Here is a 26146-nt window from a genome sequence, read left to right on the forward strand (position 1 = left end):
ACAGAGCTGTTCCAGCTGCCTTGAAGGAGCTGCGTGGTGCTGCATCTTTAGTCACACTGTCCCCTGCCACTCTCTGCCGACCTCAAACCCCTTCTTCATAGCCGTAGCTGCGGCCTTTCAAGGACATTATTAGGTGGAATCATACCGCATGTAACCTTTTAAGATTGGCTTCCTTCACTATCTGTAGTGTCCTTAAGCTCCATCCAAGTTGCTGCATGTGTCAAAAGTTTCCTTTTTATTGCTGAATAATATTCCATTGTATTTTGAAAATTAGTAAAGGGAAACCTCACTAAAATGGAGGGGGGAGGTCAGAAGGGGGCGCTCTTGTGCAGTACCACCTGAAGTACCACTGGAGCTCAATTACAGGAAGAGTTGTCAACTTCAGAAGCCAACAAGAACCAGCAACAGGAAAGAAGCATCAGTTATAGGCCCCAACAGGAAAACCTGTGCCTTGTATCTCCTACAAGAAATCATCTGCCCCAGCAACTCGGCCAATGAGAAACTGTCCCCACCCTGAACTCTCGCTTTTCTCCAGTGGACTTGTGTTCAAAACAACCCCTCCCAGCTTCCTCCTTTTTCTCTATAAAATAATGTTCCTCTTCTTTATATAGGACTTGCCTATGGTTTTTACCATAGCTTGCTTGTCCCAAATTGCAATTCTCTGCTATTTCTGAATAAACCCATTTTTGCTGGTAAAATTACTGTTTTTATTTATTTATTTATTTATTTAGACTATTTATTTATTTATTTATTTATTTGGCTGCGCCAGGTCTTAGTTGCGGTACTCGGGATCTTTTAGTTGGGGCACTTGGGATCTTTTAGTTGTGGCATGCAGGATCTAGTTCCCTGACCAGGGATCGAACCCAGGCCCCCTGCATTGGGAGCGTGGAGTCTTAACCACTGGACCACCAGGGAAGTCCCAATTATTATTTTATTTTTAAGGTCAACAGTACCATTCACCTGTTGAGGGACATTTGAGCTGTTTTTAGTTCTTGGCGATTACAAATAAAGCCACTGTGAATATTGATGTACAAGTTTTTGTGTGGACATAAAATTTCATTTCTTTGGGATAAAAGCCCAGGAGTGCAATTACTGGGTGGTATGGTAAGTGTATGTTTGCTTTTATAAGAAACTGCCCCAAACTATCTCCATGGTGGCTGTACCATTTTACAGTTCTACCAGCAATGTGTGAGATCTGTTTTTTTCACATCCTTGCCAGCATTTGGTATACCACTATTTTTTATTTTAGCCATTCTAAAAGGTACATAATAATATCTCGTTGCAATTCTAATTTGCATTTCCTTAATGCTAATGAGGTTAAATATCTTTTCTTATGCTTATTTGTCTTTTGTATCTCTTCAGTGAAATGTCTGTTCAAGTCTTTGGCCCATTTTCTAACTGGATTGTTTGTATTTTTATTGTTGAGTTTTGGGAGTTCTTTATATTATATATACTAGATATAGTCCTTTATTAGATAGGTGGTTTCCAAATATTTCCCCCAGTCTATATTTTGTCCTTTAATCCTCTTAACAGGGTATTTCATAGAGAAAAAGTTTTAAATTTTGGTGTGGTCTAATTTATCAGTTTCTCATTTTATGTATCATGCCTCTGGTGTCATGTGTAAAACTCTTCACCTAGCCCTAGGTTGCAAAGGTTTTTCTCCTGTGTTTTCTTCTAGATATTTCATAGATATGTTTTGCATTTGTATCTGTGATCCATTTGAATTAACTTTTGTAGATGGTGTGAGGTTTGCTTATGGATGCCCAGTTGTTCCTGCACCACTGTTCTCCTCCCATTGAAGGCTTCTGTACCTTTGTGAAACATCGCTTGGGTGTACTTGTCTGGGTTTATTTCTGATTCTTCATTATGTTCTATTATTTGTGTGTTTTTCTCTCCACCAATACCACACTGTCTTGATCACTGTATAGTAAGACTTATCACGAAACAGATGGATTCCTCCCACTTTATTCTTCATTTTCAGAATTGTTTTAGCTATTCTACTTTGCCTTTCCATATAGACTTTAGAATAATCTTGTCTATATTCACACACAAAAAAAGCCTCCTGTGATTTTGCTAGGAATTGTGTTAACCTGTACATCAGTTTGTGGAGAATTGATATATTTGCTATGATGAAGCTGCGTATCCCTGAACATAGTGTGTCTCCCTTTATTTAGGTCGTCTTTGATTTGTTTAATCAGCATTGTGTTATTTTCAGCATACAGATCCCTGTATATGTTTTGCTAGATTTACACCTAAGTATTCAGTTTAATTTGGAGGGATTATAATGATTGTGATGGCATTTTTAATTCCGGTTTTCACATGTTCCTTTCTAGTGTATAGAAATGTGATTGATTTTTGTGTGTTGGTATTGTGCCCTGTGACTTGCTGATTTCACCGATTAGTTCTAGGAGTTGACTTTGGTTTTGTCATTACCTTGGGATTTTCCATTTAGACAGTCCTGTCATTTGAAGATACGGCGGGTAGATGGTGGCGGAGGCAGCAGTCTGGACTCTGCACTCAGTCTCCTGTGTCAGGACAGGTGGGTGGGGGCCGAAGGGGGCAGGGGTCCAGGCTCCACAGGTGGGGAAGGAAAGCTCCTCCCTGGGCTGCCCCGTTTTTTAAAAGCTGAGTATTTGTGAAGGATTCCCCCTCCCCACCTGTCTCCTCTCTCTCAGATTTTATTATGTTTGGGGATAAAGGAGTTTCCATTGCACAAGCAATACCATCACAAGAGAACAGTCGTTTATAGGATGGTCTCCGTGGTCCAGGCCTGGTTTTGAGCTGTTTGCATGTGATCACTCATTTCATATGAAGCCATTGTCTTGAAGGACGCCTTTGCAGAGGTGTTGGGATGGGTAACAACCAGCCGTTTCACTGGGGCTTCTCTTGCCAACTTGATTACTTTCGTTTGGTGATCTCTGTATTTTTACCAGTATGAACTATGCATTTGCAGGAGATGTGTGGTATTTTAAATGTTTTGATTGGCATTGTATCTTGGGGCCAAGGTGGTTCTCTTTAGAAATATGCATTGGATTTTCCACTATACATCACTGAGTAGGAGTCAGCACTTAATCTGTATATAGAAGATCACTTCTAACACTGACTTATACTGAAGTTTTTACCAAACTGACCTGGTTTGGTAGAAGATAACGGAAGTTTTTCTTAATATTTAATGGTTATTCTTAAATATATCTTTATGCTAGTGTTAAAGTAATTAATGCCACAGTTTGAATGTTTCTCCTTTGCAGGCCGTGCTGGACGAGTGTCTAAAGGATACTGTTACAGACTCATATACAAGGATTTCTGGGACAGCTCCATCCCCGACCATGTCATTCCTGAGATGCTGGTAATAAACTTTGGTCATCTTTATGACATAGTTTGTTTTTTGTAGACAGTTTTGCTGAATAGTTTAAGTAATATAATTTTGAGTGTCATGTGATTTTGATCCCAGAAAAATTAGTTCTGATCAAACTTGTCTTTAATCACAGAACTGACTTCTGTTCACTAAGCACCAGTGAGGGACTTGACACCCATGTCACGTTTCTGGCCCCATAGGAGGACTGTCCACAGACGCTGCTGCTGTGTGCTTTTATAGTTCGTGCTGTGGAACTGGCTTCTGTCTTTCCTCTCCTGCCTCTCTCTCCTTTCTCTCCCTCTCTCCCGCTTCCTCTCCTTTCTTTCTCACACTTTCCCTTTTCCATCTTGCCTTCTTTATCTCTCTCCCTCTCCTTCTCTTCCCCCATCTCTTCATCTCCCATTTCTCTCTCTTCTTCTCCCACCCCTTTCTGTTTTCCTTTCTTCTTTTTCTCTCCTTCTCTCTCTAAAGTACTAGTCATGTGAATAGGTTAATTGATTTACTTATTTTTACTGTTTCTAAATTTAAGTTTTGTTCTTTTCAGCGTTGTCCATTAGGAAGCACAATATTGAAAGTGAAATTACTTGATATGGGTGAACCGAGGGCTCTGCTGGCAACAGCCCTTTCTCCACCTAGCCTGAGTGACATTGAACGCACCATTCTTCTGCTAAAGGAGGTGGGACCATCTGATACTTGTTCGTGTTAGGAAAAGCTAAGATTTTTTGGGTGAATTTTAAAAGCTTCATACTGTGTATATCTTTAAGGTATTTTGACAGTTGTAAGTAATCAGCATTTGCTTGGAAAAGCATGTCATGACTAATTTTTGATTCCAGATTTTATATATGTTGTTCAGACCAGCTTTGTTAGTTGTCTGAAGCTGAAGCTCCTACTCTCTCACCCCCCACCCCGCCCCCCGACGAGGGATTGCGGTTTGTTGGCGGGGCTGAGAAGCGCTGGATGGGAGATGCAGCCGTGGAGCTCTGCTCTCCCGCCCTGGCTCCGCCAGCCTCCTCCCCACTTGCCTTCTGGTTCTGCTCTTCACCCTCGTGCTGGCCTCTCCTCTTCCTGTTGCTGGGAGCCCTGCTCTGCTGCTGCGCGTTCTCTGACTCTCCTCCGACCCGCGCTCCGCTCTCGCTGCTTGCAGTGAGTGCCCAGTGCCCCGGCCTGGGCGCCGCCACCTGTTGGGGCTGTGGACATTCTGCCTCGGGCCCTCAGAGCTGGGGCTGCCTCTGATACCTTGGGTACCTGCTTGGGCGTCCGTAAAATACACTTAGTCAAGTTGAGGACGTCGTTTTCTGTGCACAGTCTGTACGTTTTGGCTGTGAGTGACCACGTGACGTGGTGGTTGGAGGTTTGGTTTAGTGCTGTGCGTGCCATGTTCGTTAAATCTGGGACTTAAGTAGACTTTTGTGGGGGTAGCTTGAGCGTCACCTCCCAGCATTAAAAAATAATAAAATGTGTTCTGAGTATCAAAAAACGAATTAAAAAACTTCAGTATCAATCTTTCATAAGTTGACTTAGGTATCTTTTAGAACCTTATTCACCAAAATTTGGTCGTTTCCTGTTTTAAACTCCCTGCCTTAAGGAAGAAAAGAGTGTGAATAAATCAGTGCTTGCTAATCGCACTAATTTATTTTATAAAGGTTGGAGCACTTGCGGTGAGCAGGCAGAGAGAAGATGAAAACCCCCATGATGGTGAATTGACCTTCTTAGGAAGAGTTTTAGCCCAACTTCCTGTTAATCAGCAGCTCGGTAAACTCATAGTCCTCGGACATGTGTTTGGATGTCTAGATGAGTGTGTTATTATAGGTGAGTGTGGGAGCCGAGAAGCGGTAATGGAGGGTAATGTAAGGCTGCTCCAACAGTCTTACCTTCTCTTTGTTTTTTCTCTTGTTAGCGGCATCTCTTTCTTTGAAGAATTTTTTTGTGATGCCTTTTAGGCAGCATCTTGATGGATATAGGTATTTAACATTCATATTTTTAAAAGTCATAGTGTTTTAATGGTGTCCAGTGACACTCTTTGTCGTCTGTTTACAGGAACAAAGTGGATTTCTGTGGCAACAGTAAGAGTGACTGTGCTGCGCTTGTCGAAGCGTTCAGGGTAGGTTTTCCCAGTGCGAGCTGTGAAGGCGGCTGCCACCGCTTGTCAGCACACGCCGTCTCCACCGGAAGCGCCGTGAGGGGTGCCGATGTCCAGTAGTAAGCAAAGTGTGTTGGGAGATGGGGACTTCCCTGGCGGTCCAGTGGTTAGGACTGCACGCTTCCACTGCAGGGGGCGCAGGTGCCATCCCTGGTCGGGGAGCTGAGATCCTGCGAGCCTCGCGGCACAGACAAAAAAAAAAAATTGTGTTGGGAGAAGAAGATGAGGGTGGGAGTCCAATTCTATGAAGTAGATTGGAAAAATTAAATTTGTAAATTTTCTGTGGTCAAAATGTGTTGAAATTGGACTTAAAAAAATTCGGTTAGCGAATAAAGTATTTTGAAACTCTGGTTCATTTGTTTTTAGGCTTGGCAGACTTGCAGACATAGAGGAGAGCTGCGGCATCCGAAGGTCAGTGAGCTGTTTCTTTGTGGATGGCTGCCCATGTCATGGAAGCTTCCCGAGCCTTCTCTAGCTCAGCCTCAGCGCTGTGTGTGAACTGGCAGCGTTCAGCCTGAGCGGAGGTCACTGTGGACGGTCCTCAGAGCCCGCAGGCCAGGGCAGCTCCTGGGCCCACCTTCAGCTGTAGTCACTTCCCAGAGGCAGCCACGCTGCCTTTCGCCCACCCCTGGGTAGTAGTGACCCTTCCTGTGTCAGGAGCCTCTTAGCTGCCAGCACTAAATACCTGTGGGACGTGCCTCGGCGTGTTGGCTCAAAACTGAGAAACCCGAAGCTTTTCCTTCTGCTGTTTTCAGCGAAGTTTTAGATAATGGGCTTGAAAAAACCAACCTGTTAGCCTTCATTTTTTTGGGTGGGCGCGGTTGCATGTTGTTCTTCTCCTTCTAAACTGACTAGGTTCAAAAGATGGTTGATAGGTCTGTGTGTTTAAATTTGCCATGCCTAGATGTATCCTTAAAATAACTACATGAGTTACTCGTGAAAGCCACCTCTTACAGAGTCAGCCATATTATTTTTCTTGCTGGTATATATTCTTTTTGGGATATACTTTTAGCTGAGATACATGTATTACAGTAGCCAAATTAGCTGTAACTTGTTACATTAATATTGAATATTATCCTTTTATGTATTTAAAGGATGAACTTGACTGGGGACGGTTAAATTACATTCAAATCAAGAGAATTAGAGAGGTAAGTTATAAATTCTTTGAATACAAGTAAAGATGACTTATCAAATGTTTATCAAGTACCAGCAATACCCAGGGTAGCAGAGAGTATTCCAAGAAGTACATCCTCGTTTCCAACTTTGGTAGAATTTATGTGTTAACATTCATGGTTACAGTTGACTACAGCTGAAGGACACAGATTAAGGTCAGCAAAGGTAAGAGGCGGGTGGGGAGGAGCCAGGAGAGACCAGGGGCCAGCTTGCAGCTGTCCTCTCCCGGTGGAGTCGTCTGGGCAGCACGATGCGTGACAACCCCCGTGAAGTACCGCAAGCCAGGGAGGCTGTCCCGAGCCTTGGCGTCCAAGGTTTTATTGAGGGTTGGTTACATAAGTGTGGGGTGCCCACATGGCTGACCTTAACTTCCTTAGTTTTTAGCCCCTCCAGAGGTTACTGATACTGTATGGCCCCACCATACAAAGGTCACATTGCTACCATGAACTGCTTGTTGTGTCCAAGGCCTCAGGTAAACAAAGTCACTCTTACAAGGCGGGATATTCCAAGGGCCTGGAGGTGAACTGCCAGGAGCCAAACCTTTCTTTGGAATGTCCAAGGTGTGGACACCTGGGCCTGCTGACTTAATCCTTTACTGCACAGTTTGCAAGATAATCTGTCTGTTTTACTTTTATTTTCAGAGAACTTACTCTTGGTTTGGTTTGTCAGTTTTATTGTGCAGGTGTTTTGAGGGGAGGGGGAAGGTGGAGGATTTCAAAGAATTGATTTTTAATTTTTTCCATTAATTTAGTTTTTCTGTGTTTCTTGGTTTACGTTTTTAGTCTTACTGAGATGAGAATTTAATTTATTAATACTTTCACGCTTTCTAATTAAAAGTATTTAAAGCTGTGAATTTTCTTGTGAGCACAGTTTGGGGCACATCTCATTGATTTGTGACATGTAGGGATCTCATTGTTATCCCTGTCTGTAACTTATTTTAGTGTCGGTTTCCTCCTTGATTCAGAGTTTTTAGAAGAATATTTGAGTTTCCAGGTAGAAAGAAATATTTTTAGGTATCTTGTTTTTTTGTTAATATTTTTGTTTTTATTGCATTTTGATCAGAGAAAGTGACTTGCATAATTTTTAGTTGATTTTTAATTAGAGAAGTTGTATGTATCAATACTACAGCCTTACGGAAGATTTTTTTTTTTTCGATTTTTTTTTTTAATAGAATTATTTATTTATTTTTGTCTGCGTTGGGTCTTTGTTGCTGCACGTGGGCTTTCTCTAGTTGCGATGAGCGGGGGCTACTCTTTATTGAGGTGGCTTCTCTTGTTGCGGAGCACGGGCTCAAGGTGCACGGGCTCAGTAGTTGTGGCTCGCAGGCTCTAGAGCGCAGGCTCAGTAGATGTGGCGCACGGGCTTAGTTGCTCCATGGCATGTGGGATCTTCCCGAACCAGGGCTCAAACCCGTGTCTCCTGCGATGGCAGGGAGATTCTTAATCACTGCACCACCAGGGAAGTCCCCTGTTAGCTTGTTTTTAATCACAAAGGAAGTATACGTTTATGGCAGAGGTTTCGGAAGTGTTTAAAGGACTTAAAGCAAAGGCTGTGATCATGGTCTCCTGTTCCTCTGACACCTGTAGATGACTGTGTTTGTGCATTTGCAGTGGTTTCCTGTGTGTGCGTGTGTGTTTATAAACTGGGATCATGAAGCATATACAGCTTTGTATCCTGGTATTTTCTGTTAATATTGTATTAAGCATCCTTTCCATTCTTTATTAATTAATCTTTAATAAGATGGTTCTTTAAATGAGTTTTAAAATTTTTTCATTTATTTTTTGGCTGCATTGGGTCTTTGTTGCAGTGCGCGGGCTTCTCATTGTGTTGGCTTCTCTTGTTGCGGAGCACAGGCTCTAGAGCATGCGGGCTTCAGTAGATGTGGTGCGTGGGCTCAGTACTTGCGGCTCTCAGGCTCAGTAGTTGTGGTACACGGGCTTAGTTGCTCCACAGCATGTGGGATCTTCCCAGACCAGGGCTCGAACCCATGTCCCCTGCATTGGCAGGCGGATTCTTAACCACTGCGCCACCAGGGAAGTCCTAATAATATGGTTCTTAATAGCTGCAGTGTTCCATCCCATAGACATACTAATTCTTTCCCCATTATGTACTGCTTTTCTAGTGCGTTTGCTATTCTGAATAACATAATCACTTGGAGACATCATCTCCCAATGTGTTTTTCTTAGGTGGCTGAATTATATGAAGAATTGAAGACTAGAATCTCACAGTTCAACATGTATGTTGATTCCCGGCGGCCTGTCATGGACCAAGAGTATACATATAAGCAACGATTCATCCTGCAGGTACTCTGGAGTTTCCTGGATGTCTCTTCCTGGTTCTTTCTTCTTATTAGGTCTCGTGGTTTTGACAGTGCTTATTTCCTCCTTTTTTTTTTTTTTTAATGATTTGGAAAGCTTACAGTTATTAATTAGAAATCTGATGGCCTTTTTTATTATTATTTAATTAATTTACTTATTTTTGGCTGCGTTGGGTCTTTGTTGCTGCGCCCTGGCTTTCTCTAGTTGCGGCAAGCGGGGGCTACTCTTCGTTGCGGTGTGCGGGCTTCTCAGTGCAGTGGCTCCTCCTGTTGCGGAGCACGGGCTCTAGGCGCACGGGCTTCAGTAGTTGTGGCTCGCGGGCTCAGTAGTTGTGGCTTGCGGGCTCTAGAGCGTAGGCTCAGTAGTTGTGGTGCACGGGCTTAGTTGCTCCACGGCATGTGGGATCTTCCCGGACCAGGGCTCGAACCCATGTCCCCTGCATTGGCAGGCAGATTCTTAACCACTGCGCCAGCAGGGAAGCCCTATTTCCCCTTTCTGATACAAATCATGCCTCACAGGAGATTTTAGGTCCGTAGTGTTCATGCTGTGTTTGGGCACCAGGAAGAACTCTGGTCTTACCTAGTTCAGGTTTTCCATGTCATTGAGTTGCTGATCCAGACCCATTTCTAATCTCTGGAGGAGTGTTTCTCAAGACTGCGAAATGCTATTACTGCTTCTGGAGAGATCCTTTTGTTTTGGCTTTTAAGAAAGTAAAAATGCTCTTAATATTATTATGTGGCTCTTCCCTTGCACTGAAAAATTATTTTAACTTTGGAGGCCATGATCAAATTAGCTTGTTGGATGGAACCTTCTAGGCATTGTGTAGAGGGAAGTGTGTCCTAGAAAGGTGACCAGTGCTTCTGATGTAGGGGCTCAGAGGAGGAGTACCTCTTATATGTGTCCGTGTGTTGGCTGACGCATACAGAATTGGGTTCTAGGTGGATCCTGTAAACTGGGGGATGCTGGGAAATGGAGTGTTTCTCTGGATGTAAAATTACTTGAAGTTCAGGAGAGAGTCTTCCATGGGTGTATGTTTCACATGGTTTATTTTTATTGAAGAAGGGACTCTTCGCAGCATGCTTTTAGAAGTGAATATTGGATGCAAGCCTGCTGCTCTAAATTGAAGTGTCTTAATTGTAATTTTATCTAAACATTTGGGAAAGGGCCTGACCCACAGAAGTAAGTGTGTCAGGGAAAATGTAGAAGAAGTTGGCTAACCCCCAGGGCTCTGTGTGTACAATCATTTGTATCCTTGTTCAACTCACCACTCTTTTCTAAACCTCATTCTGAGAAGAACTCAGGCTCCTTGGAGGAAAGACATGTAGAAAGTGTTTCGGTTATGGTGAAGTAACCAGAATTGTGACTTTCTGCTTGATTGGTTTAAAGGTCCAGTGTTTCTGTGTTTTTTTTAGCATTGAACTCATCTTTTATAGTGTAGATGTCATTCTGGGATGAGATTAGTATATTGGTGAGATAAAGTGATAAAATAATGCTGTTACTTCATGAAAATAAGTTTCTCTTCCAGGTTGTATTGGCAGGTGCTTTTTATCCAAATTACTTTACTTTTGGGCAGCCTGACGAAGAGATGGCAGTGAGGGAGCTGGCAGGCAAAGACCCAAAGACAACCGTTGTGGTAGGTGGAGAGATGGGCAGCCTGCTCTGGGGTGGGGGCCGGGTGCCCAGTTGTCGGATGAGCTTCGTTCCAATGTGGCGAACACGGAACATCTTATTTCCCCACTTGTCTCTATTTTTTATAAGTACTAAGTGGATTTTTTCCCCTAAAGTGAATTTCATGGCTTGTCTGACCTTTTCACATGCATCCACTAGTTCCTCAGTCTCGCTTCCTGTTTTGCAGACCTGGCCTTAAAAAAGAAAGCCTTGCAGAGTTAGGTATTCATGGCTAACCTTGACTGCTCATGTCCCATTTTGAAGGATTTAAGATACTTCTCCATAAATTTAAGAACATTTAGTTAATTGACAACTTCATTTTACACAAAGTAAAGAGTTATTTGGTTGGCACCTTTGTACTGTGATTTAAACTCTGATCCCCATTCATGCTTAATAGAATCACCTAGAGAGTGTTTGTTTATTTTGAAATTCAGATTTGAGGCCCCGTGGCACAGAATCTGAACTAGAAAGTGTGGCCTGGAAATTAGTGTTTAACATGAGCTTTGGGCAAATCTGATAGTCAGTCCCAGGCACTGACTATCAGATCAACATTTGTGGACCCTTTGTTTAAACCTGAGCACAGGATCACTTCAGGGTAGGCAACTGGCATAAAGCATTTGGGAATTGGGCTTTTATCGGACCCTGGGTTCCATTACCGGCCTATATCTAATAAAGGGGGTGTAGAGCACTTGGCAGAGTTCCTGGCCTAAAGTAAACATGCCGTCATTGCCAGCTCTTACTCCTCTTGCTGTTTCCATCACACTGTTACTGAAGAAGTAAGAGTTCACGAGGGAGAGGGTCTCTGCAGAGCACTGGAGAGGCGCTGGTGCTCACACTGGGGACGAGAGGCAGCTGAGATGCAGTTTGTACCTGGGGACGGGTTTTACCTGAAGGGGCGGTCATTAGCTCCTTATTGCTCTCGAGGAAGTGTGGCCGGGCCTCTGCTCGTACTGACCTTCATGGCGGAGCAAGCCCTTCTGGTTGGCTTCCTCTCACGCCTTGGTGGTACTCCCTCCCGACCTGTGCAGCGGGGTGGGGGGGGCCCCACAGCACGTTTCCTCAGACGTGGGCTGTGCTTGCCTCCTTCAGCCACCAGGCAGCCTGTTCACCTTGCACTCTGGGGGCCAGAAAGTCACCTGCTGTGTGCGTTATAAAAACTAAGTGTGGCTGGTGCTTACATAGTGCTTATCACCTGAGAGGGCCTTTGTCGAGTGCTTTTTACGCATTCTTCTCTGAGCTTCACGTTGACTCTCTGAGTCGGGGACTTATTGTCCCCCTTAATAAGGGATGTGGCTGTTGGGTCCTGGGGTGGCTCCGTAACTTTTTGCCTGCAGAACCCTGACAGGCCAGGACAGGAGCTCAGACCTGAGTCCCCAGCCCTTGCTTTTCAGCCACCCACTGCCTCTCATGGAGCTGTGCTGGGCCCTGAGATAAGCAGGTCACGGGGCAGGGGACTCCCAGTTTCGCGCCGGAGCTCGGAACACAGATCGCCCTGATGGGAGGGAGAAAGCGCACGGACAGGGAGGGGTTGCTGCAGCTCCTGTCCGGTTAGCGCTGCCTGCGGGGTGAGGACGCACCCCCTCCTCCACCAAGTGGTGCATTAACCTTTAACGTTTAAGTTCCCGCTGCTGCCTATATAGAAATACTATGTTTTAAAAAGATGTATTTAGTCAGCTTGGTTATTTTAAGGTAAAAATGAAAAATAAGTCTTAACTTTTCTGTTTCAGACTTTTGGATTCTTCTAACAGGGGAAGAATTAGCCTTTGTTTAACATGTATTATTAAAACTTAATTATAATTTAAAAGTCATTAGTCCTTAAATACCCTGCTGTCGGGTCTATGTCTTGTGCTTAAAGACAGCGTGCTCTGTTTTTGTGAACATTATGACTGTGAGCTCTGTCTGCTCCTGTTAATGCAGTGTGGTGTTTTACAGCTGAAGCATGTTCCTCCCTATGGATTTCTCTACTATAAACAACTGCAGTCTCTCTTTAGACAGTGCGGCCAAGTCAGATCCATCGTGTTTGATGGTGCAAAGTAAGTAGTGTATTTTTGTAATCCACTGCAATTACGAAAGAACCACGAGATGTTATGTTTACAGGGGCCGATTCTTTCAACTGGGGGCGTGTGGAAATGGGTCGTCAGAAGGGCTGCTGAGGACAGCTCTTAAAGCGTGGCTGTGGTTTATCTTGTTGTCAGGAGCAATTTATCTTCTCTTTCAACCACGTTCCTCCTAAAGGACGTCTGATGCTGAGAAGGTTCAGTAGCGTGATGAGGTACAGGGTTGGCGCTCTGGAAGTGCGCTGCACTCGGGCGCGTCCATCCGAGATTTCACAGTAAGTCGCCGGCCGCCAGAGATGCCTGCAGGAGAGTTTATCTGCTGATAGTCATTTAGAACTTACATGTTCTAAATATTTTTGGAAGACAAATATTGTAAAACTCAGTTACATTTGGCCTATTTTATTTTTTTTATTTTTTTATTTTTTTAAGTAAACAATCTCAAATGTTTATTGTCTTCATAACAAAACAAAATATGAAGCTCAGAACTGGATCACTTGGCCCTTTCTCTTCTTATCTCCTCCCAGCTCAAAATGCTTGCATCTCTTAATAGCCAGCATTCTCTTAGATCTGCAGTTCGGCTCAACACATTCAAGCCTCAGCACAATCTTCTTTGTAGTTTTAGCCTTTTTCCGGAAAATCGGCTTAGTCTGCCCACCATAGCCACTCTGCTTCCTGTCATACCGCCGCTTTCCCTGGGCATACAGCGAATCCTTGCCCTTCTTGTACTGTGTCACTTTGTGGGGTTGGTGCTTGCCACACTTCTTACAGAAAGTCCGGCGGGTTTTAGGAACGTTCACCATGTTTGCGAGAGCGCTATCGGCACGGAAAGAGCCATTTGGCCTATTTTAATTGCAGATAAGAAGTAAGTGGTTTTGGAGTATCACTTTGAGTTTTCATTTCCAAGAGAGAATGCTTATGCACAGAAAAGGCTATTACGGTTTTTAAATTGATTTTTAATTTTTAAAATTGGAAAAAATTTTCTCGTGTCCTACACATTTTATTTAATTTACAAAGCTTTGTAAATCTAGTAAATAAGAAATACTTTTAGTTTTTCTTTGATTAATGTCCAATAGCTCAAGTTGAGCATATTCATTCTGCTTAAATTTTGGATTAATTGCCTCACACATTTTAAGTTCCATTCCTGTGATTAATATATTGATTTTCTTTGTAAGCATGTAAAGGCCTCACATGGCAAATATATAACTGTAATAAGTAAAGTCTTTCTAGGTGCTGCTAACAACCGTTACAGATTTAATTAAACTTACAGTGTCTCAAGTTTTCTTAAATATTCTAATATAAATTAGCAGTCAAATTCTTAATCACATATACAAAATTACTTACTTAAAATTGGATTCTCGTAGCTAAACCATCTTTCTTGAATATGGAAAGTCCGTTTGCCTCACTGAGACTCCAGTTCTGTGTGCGTGGGTGCTCTTTGGACTGATTTGGATGGTGCTGTCTGGGCTCTCACTAAGCTTGCAGCGGCCTCTTTCCTTAATCCTTACTGCTGGATTGTGTTCGGTGTTCGTTTCTTCTTCTTGCTGTCAGGGATATCTATATAGGTATTTTAATTATATTTTACTCGATTCCTCATAGATTTCTGGTGTTCAGTCGTAATACCAATGTCTTACCAATTACTTGGGAATGTAACAGTGTTCTTCTGGTTATCAGTTCTGTGCATCAAATATTAAAGGCAGAGAATGACATAAAATAGTTATTGAGTCAAGACTGTCCTCCGCCTTGGGATCCAGCAGGGCCTGCTGTGTGCAGGGCCAAGGGCACTGGAGCACAGGTCGTACGTGGGCGCACGGTTTCCTCCTGTGAGACGTTTTCAAATTAGTGGTCGGCGTGGAGAGTAAAATCAGTTTCACAGATGTTTGCCCATCGTGAAGTGTCCTGGGAGAGGCCTGGGGGGTTGGAAGAAGATATTGTATCTGAGGCTCAGAGTAGGAGCAGTGACATTCACCTGGGCCTGCCTCTGGAGGAGTTGGAGGGGCCTGGAGGGGAGGCAGCCCTGGCAGGTGGGGCAGGAGCCCAGTGTGAGCGGAGCTGTGGTTTGGGAAAGCGTAGGATTTGTGCCAGGCACAGCCAGAGCCCTCTTGCCAGGAGCTGGTTTTGTGTCAGATTGAGTCTGAAGAGTGGGCATCAGGCGCTGTCTTTCGGATGGTATTTGTAACCAGCTGACGAGTATGAACGTCAGTAGTGGGTATTTAGAGAGCCCTGAGTGTTCTGACTAGAACTGTGTTTTGTAGAACTTAATCGGGGAGTGATGAAGAGGAGCAGAAGCCGTCCAGCTAAACTTGGCAGTTGTCCAAGCCGAGGTGACTTTTGACATGAAAAGGAGGCAGCGGATGGGAGGGAAGAGCTCTTGGACTCGGCTGTTGATGGCCTGTGGAGGACGAAGACGGGCGAGGAGCCAGCGAGGGCCAGGACTTCAGCGGGGGGGGGGGGGGGGGGGGCGGGAGGGCAGGGCCGGGGGCTGGGCGCGCGCGGGGAATGTCACGGGCTTGGCTCTCTCCACGTGCTGAGTTGAAAGTACTCAGGGAAGACGAGAGTCTTGGAAATGTGCTCTAGAGCATTTGAAAGAAGTTATTTCTAAGGAGAGACTTAGGCTCCTTCTAGAGAAAGATGGCAGAAATGGAAGTGAATAAAGGGAGCTGAGGACAGGAGGAGACTGCACGTGCTCACTTGTGAGCTCACCCAGGGTCGGTGGAGGAGGGTTGAAAGGGAGCCGAGGGCAAGGGGACAGTGCAGTGGAGACAGGAGGCTGCAGAGAGGCCAGAGGACGGGACGGGGTGGGACGCGACAGGCCGCTTTTCATCAGCTCAGGGTCCTTCCAGGTCACCCAAAATCACGCATTTCCATGGCAGTAGTTGAAGCGGTCATAAGTCTGTTTTTCTGAGTATGATGTTTTGCTCCGGGAGATTTTGACATGCATATATAAACAAATGTAAACTTGAAGCTTTTTTCCTTTTTACCAGGAAGTGTCTGGCAGGCACCCTTACTGCATGTTTTTTTTTTAAATTAATTTATTTTTTGGCTGCGTTGGGTCTTCGTTGCTGTGCACGGGCCTTCTCTAGTTGCAACGAGCGGGGGCTACTCTTCGTTGCGGTGCATGGGCTTCCCATTGCCATGGCTTCTCTTGTTGCGGAGCACGGGCTCTAGGTGCACGGGTTTCAGTAGTTGTGGCACACGGGCTCAGTAGTTGTGGCTCATGGGCTCTAGAGCGCAGGCTCAGTAGTTGTGGTGCACGGGCTTAGTTGCTCCGCAGCATGTGGGAACTTCCCGGACCAGGGCTCGAACCTGTGTCCCCTGCATTGGCAGGCAGAGTCTTAACCACTGCGCCACCAGGGAAGTCCCCTTACTGCATGTTTGATTCTTATTCCCCAAGAGGGAGGGATGTGATAATAGGACACTGCGACGTGGGTGGGTCTTAAGGTGGGGCGTGCCTCAACATTACTGGGTGATAAACTGGGTGGTTTTTTGGAGGGAGATCAGAAAGATCACTGAACTTCTCAGTTGTGTGCTTTTCTCTGTCTGATTTTTATTTTACAATAAAATAGAGGAAAACAAAAACCCAAATCTGTCACTTTGTTCTAATGAGAATTAAGATTTCTTAGCCGAAAATTCCTTTTGAACTTAATCTTTATTCTGCATTATACTGAGTAATACATGAGGATGATACTTGGTTTTAATTTAATGGTACGTCATTGTAACTTTTATTTCTCTTAAGTGAATAATTTTCCCTTAAATACATCTTCTTGATTAATTAACAGAAGGAAGAGTTGCTGGTGTTTTGAAGAGAGATGTTACTGAAAATCTCTAAACTTGAGAGAAATTAACATGCCTCATAAACTTATTTTTTTATTTACATTTGTGGAACAGAGCCTTTGTGGAGTTTTCACGCAATCCAACAGAGAGGTTTAAAACTCTTCCTGCGGTGTATATGGCCATTAAGATGTCTCAGCTGAAAGTTTCCCTTGAACTCAGTGTTCATTCTGCAGAGGAGATTGAAGGGAAGGTGCAAGGAGGGGCTGTTTCCAAGCTCAGGAACACAAGGTATTTTCAGAAGGGAGGCAGGCACAACTCTGTCCACCTGCTTTCACATTCTCAGTATTATTTTTAAACAGCTGTTTAACCTTGCTTAAGTTCACACTAAAAGCACTGGCGTGGTAGCCTGGTTTCATCGTCTTCTAGCTGTGTGTGCTTGGGCACGTTACTTGACCTCTCTGAACCTCAGTGTTTTCATATGTTTAATAGCTATGGTACCTATTGTACAAGGCTGTTTGGAGGATTGGGTAGAGCCATTTGTGTCATTTTCAGTTTAAATCGAAGGGGTTGACCCTGACGTTAGTTTCCTTTCTTCCTCCTTACAGTTACCGCCTTTCTCGTCCTAAGCAGAGTAGGGTCTCCCTCGCCCTGAGCGGAGCCAGCAGCGGGACAAGACGCAGGCGCAGTTGGCGGCGGCCCGCTGCTTGCCGGCACAGGCCACCCGTCCCTGTTGAGCGGGGGGGGGGGGGGGCTGCCTGCACGGGTCTGCTCGGCCCCCAGGCAGCTGCCGTGCACTTTGCAGGCTGGCTTCTCTTGGACCCGATTAAATCGCCCTTCAGTGTTTCTGACAGATTACTTGGCCTTTCGGTCATATTCACACAGTGCTGTGTGTAGAATTCTCCTGCACCTTTTCTTGTTTGTCATCTTTTTAACCCCATGAGGAATTTGACAGGGATTTGAGGAATTGATGAGGTAGGGAAGTAAGTTCCATAGAGTTTCATCCAGTGTGGGATGGTTTGATTCTGCGAGTTTGGGAGTTGAGTGGGTTCAGTCTGTAACAACGTGGAGTAGGCCTGTCCTGCTGGGTAACTTAGCCTGAGTCACTCTTATTTAATAAATGGGATGGAAAATTGGGAAGAGAGGTGGATCAGATCTCTTATAATTCTTCCTCTTCATTTAAGAATAAAATTATTAGGAAAGGAAACTTTTTATCAATTTATATTTCATCTCCTGGAATTTTAGCATTTATTATATTATTGCTTCAAGGGATGAATGATAATTCTTAGGTTTATTAGAAAATCATGTATGTGTTTCCTAACAACATTAAATAGGCTTGGATTCTTGTAGTTTTCTAAAGGTCAGAGTCACTCACCTCTGAAACCACAAGTTAGGAAACATTGCAGGTCCTAGATTTAGAATTTATATCCTTAAGAGTAGATATTCCATAACAGTCTTGACCTTTAGAATATATTCCTGAAGGGTAGTATGTAACTACTGGGGTACACACCCTCCCCCAAGGCAGCTCAGGAAGCCATCAGAAACACATTTCAGATAAGATTGACTTCATCATCTCTGGCTTTAGGTATTTTATTAAAATGTTCTTTTCTTATAGAAACAGTGGAATAGTTCAAGCAGTAACTTCATATATGTAAACATGTTTTCTTTGTAATACTTTTATTGCCTTTTAAAATAAATTGTGTTCAATAGGGTGAATGTGGACTTCCAGAAGCAGACAGTTGATCCTGCGCAAGTCTCATTTAACACGTTAGACAGATCCCAGATGATTACAGATCTCCTCTTAACAATTGATGTTACAGAGGTAAGAATGGTGTGATCCAATCATTAGAGCTTTTCTGTCTTCTTAGCCTAGAACTGTCGTGTTGTATACATGAGATAGTGGATGTATAGAGACCCTCGCCCACAGCCTGTGTACCTTAGTCATCTACACTGGACCCTTGAACAATGTGGGGCTAATCCATGGGTAACTCACTGTCGGCCCTCCGTATCCGTGGTCCCGCCGCATCCTCAGATTCGACCAGCCACGGACCATGCAGTCCTGTAGTCTTTACTGTTGAAAAGTATCCGGGTAAGCGGACCCTCGCAGAACAAACCTGCCTTGTTTAAGGGTTACCTGTAGCAAATCTGGGTGAGCTTGAATTACTCTCGCTTGCTGAATTGAAATGTGGCTGTAACACAAATGTGTAAACACAAATATTCATTCTAGAGTCAAAGTTTAATTTTTAAAATGTTAGTACATTTTAAAATCAGTTTTGGCGACAAGATACATGTAAAAATGTTAATTGGCATAGTGCTATTTGCTTGTGTAATTCAGTTTATATCCACAAAACTAGCATTGGCACCATTATTCATTGGGGTGTAGTTTTTACTTCTTCAAAATAAAATTTCAGTTAAAATGCATCGGGCTTCCTGGTAAATCTGTAGTTACCCTTCACTGGAAGACTTCCCATAGAAACCTGGATGCCAGGAGACCGGAGAGCTCCAGCAGTGCGGCCCTGGCCGTCTTGCAGCGGCAGCAGGCGAGGACATCCACTCCCCCGTCCCCCCACTGCTCTTCCAGGGGGCTGTGCGTTCACCCTGCACCCGGCCCTCGCCACCCAGAGGGCACCTGGGGGCCCTGGGCTCTGGTCAGGGATGGAACAGCCCCGTTCCCACGTGCCCCCCAGAGCCTACAGTGCTTGTGTGCCCGCAAGTCTTGTGCCTCCAGACACCGTTCCTCACCTCGCTCAAGCCGGGCACCCCCTCCCCCGTAGAATACTTAGCGACCGGGGAATCTGGTTTGTGACTTGTAGTAGGGTGGTGTGCCAGGGCTGCAGTTTGAGTTTCTGTCCCTCTTGACAGAAATCCTTTCTAGAGTTCATCTCTGCTCTTCCTCCTTTTTAGGTGGTTGAAGTGGGGCACTTCTGGGGATATAGGATTGATGAAAAAAGCTCAGAGATTCTGGAAAAGCTTACTGCTGAAATCAGCCGTCTGAAGTTGGTGCCCTTGCCGGTTCACCCACATCCAGACTTGGTCTGTCTGGCTCCTTTTGCTGATTTTGATAAAGAAAGCTACTTTAGAGCACAGATCCTTTATGTTTCTGGAAATTCTGCTGAGGTATGTTTTTCTGTAACAAATCACTGAAAGGGAAATGAGACAGACTTATAGCAGTTGATAGAAAGTCTTTTCTAATTTCAAGTGGAAATTAAATATAAAATAATTACAGTTAGAAAAGTGGTCTAGCAGAAAAGTTACTTCCCTCAGTGAGGTGAGGATTTAAGCCCCAGTCCCTAGGAATCCTGTGATGACGGAGCTGGGATGGATGGTTGCGTGGCCATGGTTGGTGGCGCACGATGTTTGCCTGGGCCTGTACTAACTGAGGCACTTTCCTCATCCTCTAGGTGTTCTTTGTAGACTATGGAAACAGAGCGCACGTAGCTCTGGACGTCTTAATGGAGATTCCCTGTCAGTTTCTTGAACTTCCCTTTCAGGTAAGGTCGAGACGCTCCTGTGGTCTGAGAGCGTAAAGCTAGAAGGATTCTGGAGGTCATGTGGTCGCCCCTCAGCTTATGGACAGGGCCAAGGCCCAGAGGGCTGGCACTCGTTTTGTCATGCTCTCCGAATTTGGTTTCTGCTTTTTCCCAAAAATAGATTGCTGTAGATATTTTTGCTAGTACTGCTTTTGGAGCAAATTAAAATATATGGAGTGTTTCACACTTAGCAAAAAAAGTAGTTTTAATTCAGCAGTAATTTCTAATGCTTTCCCACATGCACTTTCTAAAAGTTATTCTAAACTTTTTTTGTTGTCGAAAAGGAAAACCAAGTTTTTTTTACCTATGAAATCCTCACTTACCCTGAAACTGTTTTCAGTAGGATTTGTAGGAGATCACTGGAGAGGATCCCTGCACCAGGGTCACTTTTCAGTGGTATTTGGGGTGAGTGTCTCGCACATTTATAAACTGGCTCAGCTGTGCGCTTCTGTCCCGTAGGCTTTGGAGTTTAAGATTTGCAAGATGCGCCCATCCGCAAGGTGTCTGGTGTGCGGCGAGCACTGGAGTGGCAGGGCCAGCCGGCGCTTCTCCTCGCTGGTCAGCGGCCGTGCCCTCCTCGTGAAGGTCTTCTCCGTGGTGCACGGCGTCCTACACGTGGACGCCTACCTCTCCTCGGCGCTGCAGGGCGCCATCAACGTGCGAGACGTCCTCGTCAAGGAGGGCTGTGCCGAGCTGGCCGAGGAGCCCTATGAGTCCAAGGTGCGCGCTTCCGTCCTCCCTTGAGGAGCGTGTGTGTGTGTCTGAGTGTGTGTGTGCAGGGGGCGGGGGAGTGAGAGAGAAGGGGGGCCCTTTTCCCCTCTCAGGGTGTTGGGGGGTGAAGAGCTGGACAGTGTTCAGCGTGTTAAGGTCTGTGGTGCCCTCGTCAATGGCTTCTAGTTTCTTCGAGACCAAATTATGGTGGTCAAGTGCCGTTCTTGTTGGTTTCTGATTATGGAGCTGTGTTTTTTTCTTCTTCTTGGAATGAAGATTAGCTGTGAAAGTGTTCTCTGTTTGGGGAGTTTTTTAAAAATGGATTCCAAGATTTATCTCCCTAAGGAAAGTAATTATAAAATATTAGTTTCAAGTATTTTGAACATTTCAAAATGTCTTTCAACTGTCTCTTTCAAAATCAGTTCTGAAGCTATTTTTCTTGATCTGAAGGTTTGAGATGCCACATTGAGGCTCATGTTGAAGGTGGTTTGTTTTTCCTTCTATAATTTCTGCTGGGGATGAGGTGCTGAGTTGGGCAAGGGACAAACAAGCAGGAAACGTCCCTGTAGAGCTGGCTGGGTTTGTGTTTCCATGTGGGAAATGCTTCCAGGGATCCTGGTAATAGTCCCAGTATGAAACTGACATTGTGTATACAGAAAATTCTTCTTCTCGCTCTTTTCAGTTCTCTGATGGCTGAAAGGTCGTAAAGGCTAATGAATTGAGCCTTTAATGAATTCTGTTTTATTTCTTTTGTTTGAATTTTAAAATGTACTTGAGAAAATTATCTTTTGACATCTTAATAATCTAGAGACCACCTAAGAATAAGGTCATGCCTATGAAGTACTTTGATTAGTTTGGAATAAAGTGCTTTTAATACTGGTTTTCGTTTTAGCAAAATGAACTTTTCTTATTTTGTTCAGCAAAGCCATGAAGTTCTCAAGGGTCTCTTTTCCAAATCAGTAGAATATGTGACAGACATGTCCGTGTCATCCCCCCTGAAAGACGACGAAAAGTATGTGATCCGGATTTTGTTAGAGAGCTTTTCTTCCAATAAACTGGGTAACCCAAACTGCAAGGTAATTTATAGGAGTTATTTTAAAATACAGTTAAATTTTTAAAAAATCATTGTACATTTATAAGCTGAGTTGCAGCTAGTAGTCATGATGGTTTTTTCTTTACTGTTTTTTTTTAAATTAATTAATTAATTTATCTTTGGCTGCGTTGGGTTTTTCGTTGCTGTGCGTGGGCTTTGTCTAGTTCTGGCAAGCGGGGGCTGCTCTTCGTTGTGGTGCGCGGGCTTCTCATTGCGGTGGCTTCTCGTTGCAGAGCACGGGCTCTAGGCACGAGACTTCAGTAGTTGTGGCACGTGGGCTTCAGTAGCTGTGGCTCGCGGGCTCTAGAGCGCAGGCTCAGTAGTTGTGGCACACGGGCTTAGTTGCTCTGCGGCATGTGGGATCTTCCCGGACCAGGGCTCGAACTTGTTTCCCCTGCATTGGCAGGCGGAGTCTTAACCACTGCACAACCAGGGAAGTCCCTCTTTACTGGTTTTTAACTGTTACTTTTCTCACAATGGAGCCTATATTAATAAGACCAGGGCTTCCCTGGTGGCGCAGTGGTTGAGAATCTGCCTGCCAATGCAGGGGACACGGGTTCGAGGCCTGGTCTGGGAAGATCCCACATGCTGCGGAGGAACTAGACCCGTGAGCCACAACTACTGAGCCTGCGCGTCTGGAGCCTGTGCTCCGCAACAAGAGAGGCCGCGACAGTGAGAGGCCCGCGCACCGCGATGAAGAGTGGCTCCCACTCGCCGCAACTAGAGAAAGCCCTTGCACAGAAACGAAGACCCAACACAGCCAAAAATAATAAATAAATAAATAAATAAAAATTAAAAAAAAAAAAATAAGACCAAAACCCAGGGTTTAGTATAGCGCAGTGCTTTGACTAGTTCTTCTTTTCTTCCCCCCCCCCAAAAATTTATTTATTTATTTATTAATTATTTAGCTAGCTAGCTAGCTAGCTGTTCCGGGTCTTAGTTGCAGCATGGGGGATCTAGTTTCCTGAGCAGGCTCGAACCTGGGCCCCCTGCATTGGGAGCGCGGAGTCTTAGCCAGTGGACCACCAGCGAAGTCCCATGACTAGTTCTTTTTTAAAACTAACCTTTCCAAAGGCGATGTCGAGTGAAAAAAATGCCCAGCCTGAAAGTTGAGGATTATGTTTTATTCGGCAGACTTTCTGAGGACTTGAAGCCCAGGAGGCAGCCTCTCAGGTAGCTCTGAGGGACTCTGCTCCGAGGAGGTGAAGAAGGAGCCAGGAGGTACAGGAATTTTGCAACAAAAACTAGGCAGTCGGATGGCAGGCAGCATTCTCCAGTCACGGCGACCAGTGCTTGCCCATCAGAACGAGGGGAAGCACAGTGTGTGGGCTTTTGGGAACCAGCGTCAAGGCTTAGCTTCGTCCCGTGGAGGTGCTCCAGTCGCTCGGCCCGTTTGGAGGAAGGCTGACAGGGACTCACTCTTCTACTGCCCCAGCCTTTGGCTGTGTGGTCGTAGACCTGCTTATTTAACTGGAATAGTCTGCTGCCATGAAAAGAACACTTTTACTGAAGTATTTGGCAGTGTTTCCTTCCTTTTTTTGACCAAAGTATGTGTATGTATTTATATATATAGAGAGAGAGGAAGGTTAGCGAAACCATGGAATCAGTTGCATCCCAGAAAAATACCTCCTTTAAGGCATTTTCCTCCCATTAAATCTTGAAGATGTTATGACTGACGAAGGTGTAGCTTTTTTCTTTTTTTAAACTATGAGCTGGCTTTTGGATTTTTAAAATGTATGTGAAGTGACATTTTACTTACTGGTAACATCTTGTATATTTTACATGTACAGGCAATACTTCATGGGCCTTTTAACCCTTATGAACTGAAGTGTCATAGTCTGACCAGAATATCCAAGTTCAGGTATGATTAACTTAAGTTTCCCATGAAGTTTTTTTTCTCTGGTCCTCTTTTTACAGAGCTCATCAGAAACTAACCTTTTTTATACCTAACCTGTAGGAATGTGGTACTTTTTCTAACTCCTTCCAGCTTCTCCACTAGCTCCAAATCTGCGGTTGCTGTTCTCTCTTACATGAAAGCCATTCTGTATAAGACATGTTGGAGTGTCTTTCCTCACAGCCGTCGTTTTTTCTGTGCTTACTGCAGTTGTTGTACGTTCAGCAGGTCTGTGCGTGCCGCCTGTGTCCTGGGAGCAGCTGGGGGACAGTCGGTGTCCTCCCCTAGGTGACGGGTCCAGCGGGCAGAGGGTAGGACAGAGAAAGCCACTTAGTTCACGATAGGTGGACGAGGGTCTTGTCAGGGGCCATGGAGCATCACGAAGGCATCTGAGAGGGGCCCCTGTCCACAGTCGGAAGGCCATCGAGATTTTCCAGGGAAATCTGAGACCTGAAGCCTGCAGAGGAGTTAGACCAGGAGAAGTCCAGCCGTCAGGGCAGGCAGGGCGAGGGCTGGCGGGGAGGGTCCCAGCAGCAGGCATGTGGGCCTTGGGTCACCTCTGAGGAAGTGGAGGGGGAGTGCGGGGGCCGCAGAGCCTCACGAGCCGCGTGGGAAGCCTCACTGTGTGCACTTCAAATGGTCACTTCGGCTACAGGGTAGACCCTGGCTTCTCAAAGTCTCCTCCAGGGCCAGCAGCAGATGCGTCCCCAAGAGCTTGTGAGAGATACAGGGCTCAGCCCCACCCAGACCTTTCGAACCTGCGTTTTCACAAGGTGTCCAAGTGCTCTGTGAGCACTTTAAAGTGTGCAGAGCCCCAGCGTGAAGGGTGCTCGGGCAGGTGCAGACCTCTGAGGCTGCTCTCACTGTGCTCCAGAGCAGGACCACCGCGGGCCGTGCCGAGTCCACGACAGGAGGCGCAGAAATGGGCAGCTTTGTGAGAGCTTTCGGTGTGGACCCAACGGGCCGGTGCTTGATGAGAGTTGATGATGGGGGAGGAGCAGGAGTGGAGGGTGCCCTGCTGGGGCTCTGCTGAGAGGTGGAAGGGGGTGGGTGGGCCACGGGACAGAGGTCTGGGGTGGAGGTAGAGGTTTGGGCAGGGTCAGCACGTGGGTCCAGGGAGTGGCCCGGGATCACACGAGGAGCGGAAGAGCGAAGCGGGTGGAGGACCGGCCCCAGGACTCCCGCGTGAGGAAGCCTAGCGCAGACTGGGCTGTGGTGTATTGCACTTGTTGGGCCTGTGTTTGCGCGTTGGACTGTCTTTGAAATGTGTTCCTCGCGGGTTTGGCATCACTCACTGCCTCGCGGGCGGAGGAGCAGCCGTCTCCCGACAGCTCTCCTTTTAGGCGCGTTTGGATTGAGAAGGAGAGCATCAACTCTGTCATCATCAGCGACAGCCCCGAGGACCTCCACCAGAGGATGCTGGTTGCAGCTTCCCTTTCGGTTAACGCCACCGGTGAGTGAAGGCCTGCTGTCCCTTCGGTGTCGCTCTTCTCTTCTTCCCCTTGGCTCCAGTTTGTCCCCTTGGCTCCGGAACAGTTTGTCCTATGATCAGTGAGCAGCCTCGCGCCTGTGTGCCGTGTTTTAGACTGTTTCCCGAGTGCATTGGCTGGTGGGGGTTTAAGAACTGGAGCATCGTCACCTCTCCCGCTGTGCAGGGGTGCGTGGATTGACTCCTTGATCATCCATGCATTCCACTGTGCTTGGCCGCAAAGGAGAGCAAATCCAAGAGCTTGGCCCAGGGGCAAACCCGGTAGCCTGAGGAGGAGAAAGGAAAGGCAAGAGTAACCAGACAGGACGGGTCCCCAAACGGGGTCAAAGCTTGAGCCTTAGGATTAGGGGTTCCTCTTGGGGTGCTGTGGGGACCCACACCAGGGAGCACTTGTCTGCTGGGGCACATCTGTGGGGACAGACTCAACACAGGGAGGGAGGCCTGAGGACAAGGAGGAGTTGTGGGGCGGGAAGGTGTCACACGCGTGACGACGCGCCCAGCGCTGCCCTTGGCCGTGACTGTCTGCAGGGTCCACCGTGCTGCTGCGGGAGACCTCGCTGATGCCGCACATCCCCGGCCTTCCGGCGCTCCTCAGCATGCTGTTTGCACCAGTCATGGAGCTCAGGTATGGGGCGCTCACTTGTCTTGTCCCCAGGCTTCGGTAAGATGCGAACCCAGTGGGAGAAACGGGGCCCCTGCTTCCTTTTGGAGAGAAAGCGCTGATGGAAAAGTGCCCTTGGCAGGTCTGGAGGCCGGCCGCGCCTCCCCCGGCTTCAGTGTGATTGAGGGAGGCTTTATGGTGATTTGCGGAGCTACACTGAGACTCAGTTTAGAAAGAAGCTCACAGAGCTGACAGACACGCAGCCTCACACGGGAGCGCGAGTTGAAGTGGGGCAAAAGGGATCAAAGTGGAGGTGGAGTTGAGGCCCTGCATCAGCACCACGCTGATG

At 45.9% G+C, this 26146-nt stretch overlaps 2 protein-coding genes across 5 annotated transcripts in view; one reads left to right on the forward strand and one right to left on the reverse strand.

Annotated features, from left to right (window-relative positions):
• Positions 1 to 26146, forward strand: part of TDRD9 (tudor domain containing 9) — a 75227-nt gene that overhangs the window by 32727 nt on the left and 16354 nt on the right. For 2 of the 4 annotated variants that reach the window (XM_036844124.1, XM_036844120.1), the window contains exons 9-27: positions 3249 to 3346; positions 3900 to 4031; positions 4999 to 5164; positions 5253 to 5316; positions 5393 to 5456; positions 5862 to 5906; positions 6590 to 6643; positions 8855 to 8971; positions 10512 to 10619; positions 12587 to 12687; positions 16597 to 16770; positions 18190 to 18301; positions 19384 to 19596; positions 19881 to 19970; positions 20469 to 20729; positions 21641 to 21796; positions 23604 to 23674; positions 25051 to 25160; positions 25725 to 25821. In XM_036844124.1, coding sequence (XP_036700019.1) covers positions 3249 to 3346; positions 3900 to 4031; positions 4999 to 5164; positions 5253 to 5316; positions 5393 to 5456; positions 5862 to 5906; positions 6590 to 6643; positions 8855 to 8971; positions 10512 to 10619; positions 12587 to 12687; positions 16597 to 16770; positions 18190 to 18301; positions 19384 to 19596; positions 19881 to 19970; positions 20469 to 20729; positions 21641 to 21796; positions 23604 to 23674; positions 25051 to 25160; positions 25725 to 25821 — 2233 coding nt within the window. The remainder of the gene's footprint in view (positions 1 to 3248; positions 3347 to 3899; positions 4032 to 4998; positions 5165 to 5252; positions 5317 to 5392; positions 5457 to 5861; positions 5907 to 6589; positions 6644 to 8854; positions 8972 to 10511; positions 10620 to 12586; positions 12688 to 16596; positions 16771 to 18189; positions 18302 to 19383; positions 19597 to 19880; positions 19971 to 20468; positions 20730 to 21640; positions 21797 to 23603; positions 23675 to 25050; positions 25161 to 25724; positions 25822 to 26146) is intronic. The other 2 variants (XM_036844123.1, XM_036844122.1) reach the window with 2 other exon arrangements.
• LOC118890815 (60S ribosomal protein L36a) lies at positions 13141 to 13539 on the reverse strand. Its single transcript, XM_036844127.1, has one exon. It carries the CDS (start codon positions 13509 to 13511, stop codon positions 13191 to 13193), a length of 321 nt encoding a protein of 106 aa, XP_036700022.1. The 5' UTR covers positions 13512 to 13539; the 3' UTR covers positions 13141 to 13190.

Source organism: Balaenoptera musculus, chromosome 2 (genome assembly GCF_009873245.2).
Source record: "Balaenoptera musculus isolate JJ_BM4_2016_0621 chromosome 2, mBalMus1.pri.v3, whole genome shotgun sequence".
NCBI classification, from domain to species: Eukaryota; Metazoa; Chordata; class Mammalia; order Artiodactyla; family Balaenopteridae; genus Balaenoptera; species Balaenoptera musculus.

Coding starts and splice junctions, on each gene's coding strand:
- LOC118890815 (XM_036844127.1), bottom strand. CDS start 13,511: ATGGTGAACGTTCCTAAAACCCGCCGGACTTTCTGTAAGAAGTGTGGC.